The sequence below is a fragment of the Mus caroli genome, unplaced genomic scaffold (genome assembly GCF_978045245.1).
Source record: "Mus caroli unplaced genomic scaffold, Mus_caroli_1 scaffold_1, whole genome shotgun sequence".
NCBI lineage: Eukaryota > Metazoa > Chordata > Mammalia > Rodentia > Muridae > Mus > Mus caroli.
Genome location: NW_028227256.1, coordinates 80469839 through 80477238, shown reverse-complemented (window position 1 = coordinate 80477238; position 7400 = coordinate 80469839). Strand labels below are relative to the sequence as shown.

The window sequence follows — 7400 nt, the reverse complement described above, 5'->3', positions numbered from 1 at the left end:
ATACACTAGCGCCCTAAAATGAATTCGGATCACTCTTCATGTGATTTCATCAAGTCACTTTTAATTTATCTTTAAATATTTGAATGAACTCTTTTTTATTATTTAATTTTATTTTTTTACTTATTCTCTTTACATGTCACTCACTGCCCCACCCCAGGTCACTGGTTGCCTCCTCCTACAATCCTCCCCCATCCCCTTTTCTCTTCTCCTCTGAGAAGGTGGAGCTCCCCCTAGATGTCCCTTCACCCTAGCACTTCAAGTCTCTGTGAGGCAAGGTGCTTCACTGAGGCCAGACAGGGCAGCCCAGCTAGAAGAACACATCCCATGTACAGGCAATAGCTTTTGGGATAGCCCCCATTCCAGTTGTTCGGGACCCACATGAAAACCAAGTGGCACATCTGCTATGTATGTGCAGGGAGACCTAAGTCCAGCTCATGTGTGCTCTTTGGTTGGTGTGAACGAATTCATTAATGAAACTATCTGGGCCTGAAGATTTCATTTTTAAGAGGACTTTTTCTAATTAAAAATTCAATTTCCCCCTCAACAGAGGAATGGATACAGAAATTATGGTACATTTACACAATGGAGTACTACTCAGCTATTAAAAAGAATGAATTTATGATATTCCTAGCCAAATGGATGGACCTGGAGGGCATCATCTTGAGTGAAGTAACACAATCACAAAAGAACTCACACAATATGTATTCATTGATAAGTGGATATTAGCCCAAAACTTAGGATACCCAAGATATAAGATACAATTTGATAAACACATGAAACTCAAGAAGAATGAAGACCAAAGTGTGGACACTGTGCACCTTCTTAGAATTGGGAACAAAACACCCAGGGAAGGAGTTACAGAGACAAAGTTCGTAGCTGTGATGAAAGGATGGACCATTTAGAGACTGCTGTATCCAGGGATCCGTCCCATAATCAGCTTCTAAACGCTGACACCATTGCATACACTAGCAAGATTTTGCTGAAAGGACCCAAATATAGCTGTCTCTTGTGAGACGATGCCGGGGCCTAGCAAACACAGGAGTGGATGTTCACAGTCAGCTATTGGATGTATCACAGGGCTCCCAATGGAGAAGCTAGAGAAAGTACCCAAGGAGCTAAAGGGATCTGCAACCCTATTGTTGGAACAACATGATGTACTAACCAGAACCCTGGAGCTCTTGTCTCTAGCTGCATATGTATCGAAAGATGGCCTAGTCGGCCATCAATGGAAAGAGAGGCCCATTGGACTTGCAAACTTTGTATGCCCCAATATAGGGGAATGCCAGGGCCAAGGGAATGGGAATGGGTGGGTAGGGAAGTGGGGGGCGCTATGGGGGACTTTTGGGATAGTATTGGAAATGTAATTGAGGAAAATATGTAATAAAAATATAAAAAAAAAAATTCAATTTCCTTGGTAGATTTGGAGCTTCTGGTATCAAATGTGTCTATGCTATCTTTACCAGTTCAGTTTACATAATATGTTCATTTCCTACAACTACTTTAACAAACTATCACACCGAGAACAATTTAAGAGCAACAGAAACATATCATTCTGCACTTCTGAAGACTGGAAGTCCAGAACAAAGATGTCAACAGGCCCTTGCTCCCTGTGACACCTCTGGCGACACGGAGAAGACACCTTCCAACTGATTGCCCAACTCTTCATTTGGGTGGCTATGTGACTTCACCTCCATCTTCTTTGTTACAGGGTATTTATTCTCTGGTGTCTCCTAAGATCACTGCCATTCTATGCCTATGCATAAATTCCCCTGTCTGTGTAGACATCAGTCATATTGCATTCAGTATTATTTGAATACCTCAACTTACCTGCAAGGTCTGAGACATATCCCTATTTCATAGCTGATTGGTAATCCATGCCTTCTGAATGTTCTGTCAGTGTAAAAAAAGCTTATCAAATTTATTGAACCTTGCAAAAAATGCAACTCTTTATTTCACTCATCATCATCATCACCACCACTACCACCATCATTAAACTTTATTGCTTTCTTTTTTTTAATTTATTTTTAATTAGGTATTTTCTTCATTTTACATTTCAAATGCTATCCCAAAAGTCCCCCAGACCCTGCCCCACCCCCAGCCCCCTACCCACCCACTCCCACTTCTTGGCCCTGGCATGTCCCCGTCCTGAGGCATATAAAGTTTGCAAGATCAAGGGGCCTCTCTTCCCAATGATGGCCAACTAAGCCATTTTCTGATACATATGCAGCTAGAGACACGAGCTCCAGGGGTACTGGTTAGTTCATATTGTTGTTCCACCTATAGGGTTGAAGACCCCTTTAGCTCCTTGGGTACTTTCTCTAGCTCCTTCATTGGGGGTCCTGTGTTCCATCCAATAGCTGACTATGAGCATCCACTTCTGTGTTTGCCACACACTGGCATAGAGACAGCTGACAAGAGACAGCTATATCAGGGTCCTTTCAGCAAAATCTTGCTGGTGTAGTAAATGGATGGACCTGGAGGACATCATCCTGAATGAGGTAACCCAATCACAAAAGAACTCACATGATATGTACTCACTGATAAGTGGATATTAGCCCAGAAACTTAGAATACCCAAGATACAAATTGCAAAACACATGAAACGCAAGAGGAACGAAGACCAAAATGTGGACACTTTGCCCCGTCTTAGAATTGGGAACAAAACACCCATGGAAGGAGTTACAGAGACAAAGTTTGGAGCTGAGACCAAAGGATGGACCATCTAGAGACTGCCATACCCGGGGATCCATCCCATAATCAACTTCATTGCTTTCTGATCTTGGTTAACTGTATGCTGCTTTGTGCATATGTGCACGTGCTCAGGAGAACAAGTGAGTCTGGAGATCAGACAATGACTTAAGGATTTATTTTTCTCTTGCTACCAGTGAGATTCAAAGCATTCTCCAGCATGTTGTTTTTTCCATGGGTCCCCAGTATCGATGTCAGTTTGGCACTATTGCTATTGCAAGTCAAACACTTTCTTTCCCGAGCTGCTCCTCCCGAGACCCATGGCCTTCTTGGTTTGGCATTATTTTACACTGCTTTTCTCTCTGCATCCTTGAGAAAGAAGCTTATATCATCAATTGGTACTTTGCTTATATATTCATTTGGTGCAAAGTAACTTCCAATCAGACCTGCTTAATAGTTTCTAGGAGATGAAATACACATTGAACTTAAAGTATTTTTTAACGTTTCCTTCAGATACCCTCCTCTGTGGTCCATATATTTTGAAGTTTATAGGGGAGAGTTTGCCTGGTCTTTGCTTTGAGAGGAGATCTTGTTCTGCATCTCATGATGAAGCCCATGCTGGCCTGCCACTCATACAGGGGCCTGAGCAAGCCTAAAAATGTGAGCCTGTAGGATGACTTGCCAGCCAGTGTTTCTTCCCTTCTTGATTTTGCCTCTTCTTTTTTTTCCCCATTATGTGATTTCAATTATTTTAAATTTGCGTACTGAGTTTGGCTTTCTGCCACAGGATAATGGTTCCAAATCTGAGGATACTCAGGCAAAACTGACCTGCCTTTTCAAAACATTTTACCAAAAGTTAGTTGTCCTCACAGATGTGGAAATTGCTGATACAAGAGACCAACTCTACTTTTATAATACCTGTTTATAAAAATGTGAAGGATTGTTTTAACATCTCTGTTATCTCAGTTCAGGGTTCCTACTTTGTGTTATTTTTTTCCTTTGGTTTGAAAAACCTTCCTGGTTATTAGCCTGATACATAATGTCCTCACAAACCTGATGACTTAGGATAATATGTCTGAAGACTGAGTCTTACTTAATTGTCTGCTTTAGTTGGCTTCTTGCAGGTCAAAGCAGGCAGGGCAATGCTGCTCTATTACTGCCAGTGCATTAGCCTATTAGGCTCCCAGATTACTTCTGAAGGGATAGTGGTCCACACCTCAGCCTTGCTAGGTAGTAATCACAGGTTCCTTTCTGGTCTAACTGATAGCTCTGTGGCTATGTCTCCAAAGATGTGCACCAAGGTTGCTACATGACCTCATTACTTCTGAGCGTTGGGCCTCCTCTAAATTGCCACCAAGGTTCTCTAAGGGCTATACAGAGCTCAAAATCTCCCCACCTTCTTTGCTCTCATAACATCTATCTGGGTGGTGTTGTGGCTGGTTAGGAGAACCCTCTATTGGTGCCAATTTGTGGAGATGTCAATTGCTTCTTCCTGAAAGGGATGAAAGTCCTGATCCATGCTTAGTCTTCCCTGCATGATTGGCAGGAAATGACTTGCATCCTTCCAGCTCAGGACACTGGAATATGAACTTCCCCCTTAGCCTTTGGTGCTACAGTTTAGAGTGGGATTTTCTCCTCTAACATTCAGCCATCATGAAGCAGGTATCTGTGCATTTTCTGCCTGTCTAGGCTGTTTCTGTCGTTTGGCTAGAGACACCCCCCCACACACATTCTTTGCATGGTCAGGCCCCTAGTTGTTCTCCTTGCTTCTGCCAGATTTTTTCTATATACAATTCATAATATGGAGAGTCCTAGTTAGACTTACAAGAAGCAAAAGGGGAAATTTTATTTTTCTCATCTTCCCATTCCTGGAAGTCTCAGGGTATTCATTTTTAGTTTGCTTTTCAATTAAAAAAGAAAAGGCACGAGGTTCCATGCCCTCTTTTTAACAGAGAGTTGCTATCATCAGTGTCTTGATTTCTTTCTTTAAAAAAAAAAAAAGTCTGTTTCGGCTCAAAGAGATGCTGAGCAGACAATAGAGCATCAGTAAAGCATGCCTTCCGGTTCTGAAAGCTGCCTCAGAAGGATGGCCACTGTCGCGAGTTTTGAAAGTTTTATCTCCTCATAGGGTCAAACAGGTGAGAGATGATGGTGTCCCATTTAAGGAAAATGAGTTACATGGAGACAGGAGAGAGTTAAAACAGGACAGAGGCTTAGAAGAAAGCAAAGGAGCTGGATACATTGACACAAGTGACCACGCCTTCACCTCCTGTTTTGTTGTAGAGGACAAATAGAGGGTCTTCAAGGGGATGTGTGTGTCACCAGTAGGGGCAGCGGGAAGCCAGAACTGCCAGAAGTGAGCCTGTGAATGCAGCCAAGTGGATGAACAACTTCAGGGCTGAGACTTGGTGTTCACCAGAGAAAGCAAGGGGCGGGACTGGACTAAGGGGAGGGGAGTGAGCAGGGAGCAACAGCGAAAGGCACAGAAGGCAGTCAGACCCGGGAGACCTGGGAGGGAGGCGGGAATTAAGCTGAAGGGTCAAGTCCAGCCAGCAGTTTTCAAGATCTGAGCAGACCACAGGAGGCGCCACCAAGACATCTCTGCAGCGCTTGGTGGCCAGGGAGGAGCGAGCATCAATCTCCGCTGCGGGTCTCAGTCACTGCTGCTCCAGCCTGCACGTCTCTGTCCTCGCGCAGGGCGCTCAGGCTTCTTAGCCTTCGCCTGCGCTGTCAGCTTTTCTCTGCCTGCGGTCAACCATGGATGTCAATTCCCGGCTTTCTGTGCAAAGGTAAGACTCGCTTCTCCATGTGCCTAATGTGATGTCTCTCAAACTCCGCTGGGCACTAGAGATCACAGGCAAAGTTGTTTCCCACCCTTTGCTCTCCTTAGAGACTCCCACGGAGAAGTCAAGTTCCTGCACCACTGATCCTTGGGATCGGCCCTTGGGAGGTGGGGGGAGGGGTGGGGGCTTCAATTCTGTTAGCTACCCCACTGGGCGCCCGGCTGGGTGGGGCCTGTGTGCTGGAGCCAGGTGCCTGCTTCTAAGGCTGGGAGGTGAGGTTGGGTGGTGGGGTCTCCTCTGCCGGGCGAGGTACCTGGGGAATCAGGCTTTTAGTGTATATTATCTGGAGCAGTTTTGCGCCTTGACATGGAATGCTTTCCAAGGTGGAGAACAGAGACCTGAGGGATCAAGACCAAAGCTGATTTACCTCCAGTTCTGTTGACCTTAACCTGGGTTAGTGTTTGGGGCTTTGGAGTGAGCTACAATGTCTTGTAGGCTTGGGGAAGGGGAGATCTCTTAGATCTCTCACTGGCACTAACCTGAGCCCACCTGTAATCCTGGGCAGAGGAGACCTCCTTGGTCCTGTACCATCTCTGAAGCGCTAGTTCCACCTAGTGTCTGAGTCCCTTCCCCAGACCGGTAAGTCCAGCCACCTGAAAGACGTGGTTACAATGTTTTGTTGTTTGGTCTTGTGTTTCCTCTCTCTTTCCTCCTGTTCTGCTCTGCTTCGGACCCAGCTGGAGAATTCAGTACTCTATGACTTTTGCTCTTCTCCCTAAAAAAATCTCCGGATTGAACCGAGTCTATCTCTCAGGTGCCCAGCTGAGCAGGTAGCTTTGAGCCCTTTGTGCTCTCTGCCCAGCAGGAAGCTGAGCATTTGCAGTTCACACCTAGAGCTCCTAGCACTGTTGAATGCTGCAGCCTGGGCTGCCATGCTGAGATCCCAAAGGCCCACCTTTCAACTCCACCGAGGCTCAGGGCTAATCTTTTAGGCTCTTACTTCTTATCTCCCCACCCCACCTCACCCCACCCCAACCAACCCAAAAAACTAAGGTAGTTTTCAGCTAACACTGTCTAGCACTGAAATAAACAAGTTGAGCTAGAATTCTTGGGTTGCATAGGAACACAGGAAGACCCAATACTCACAGGCTAAGGCTCACAGACAGTAGCCAAGATAGAGGGAGAGCTGGGATAAGGCTGGGGGTACAGCAGGTTACATATTGCCTTTCAAAGGATCAGAGCCTTCCATCTATAGATGCAAGTGTTCATATTGTGTGATAGAACTAGTCTCCCCAGCTTCCCATCCATCACCCACCTCTGTAAATCTAGCAAAGGACTTTGAGGTTTCTATACAATGCCTGGAGTCTCTCTTAAGTGAGGCTCTAGCTCTCTGGCTCAAATGGGAACAGATGAACACTGAATCTCTCTATTTCAGCCTCATGTCTGGAAAAGCAAGTAAGAGCTATGGGAGGGAAGATTTTAAAAGCCTTAAAATTAACCATTGTTGTCGATTTAGGTAAAAGTTCAACAACGTTTTAAAAGTTGAGCTAGAGGTTTGCTGTTTACTGCCTGGAGAAATGCTCCTTTGAATTGAAGTGTTCAGGGCTAAGGATACAGTTCATTTATAAAGCTCCAGCCTTGCATACATGAGGCCCTAAGTCCCATCCTCAGTTTCTACCCCCATTCCTACAAACTGAAATGGTGAACTAAGTAGTCCCTCAATTCCAGAAAAAAAAAAAAAAAAACGAATTATTTACTTTAAATCCACCTTTTCAGATTGTCAGGAGTGTGGCTCATTCCTAACTGAATTTCCTTCTAATCCTGGAACATTTCCTAAAGTATTAGAAATAAACAATTCTGATAACTTACTAAGATCTTTTATGGGGTGGTGACAGAGGTGGCTTTATAAAGAGGGAACAAACTAATTGAA

General features: G+C 44.7%; 1 protein-coding gene across 3 annotated transcripts in view; it reads left to right on the top strand.

The window, feature by feature from the left end:
• The first annotated feature begins 5166 nt into the window (after window positions 1-5166).
• Sphkap (SPHK1 interactor, AKAP domain containing) overlaps window positions 5167-7400 on the top strand; it is a 142333-nt gene continuing 140099 nt past the window's right edge. For all 3 annotated transcript variants that reach the window (XM_029480138.2, XM_029480139.2, XM_029480132.2), the window contains exon 1: window positions 5167-5476. In XM_029480138.2, coding sequence (XP_029335998.1) covers window positions 5445-5476 — 32 coding nt within the window. In that variant the 5' untranslated portion in view covers window positions 5167-5444. The remainder of the gene's footprint in view (window positions 5477-7400) is intronic.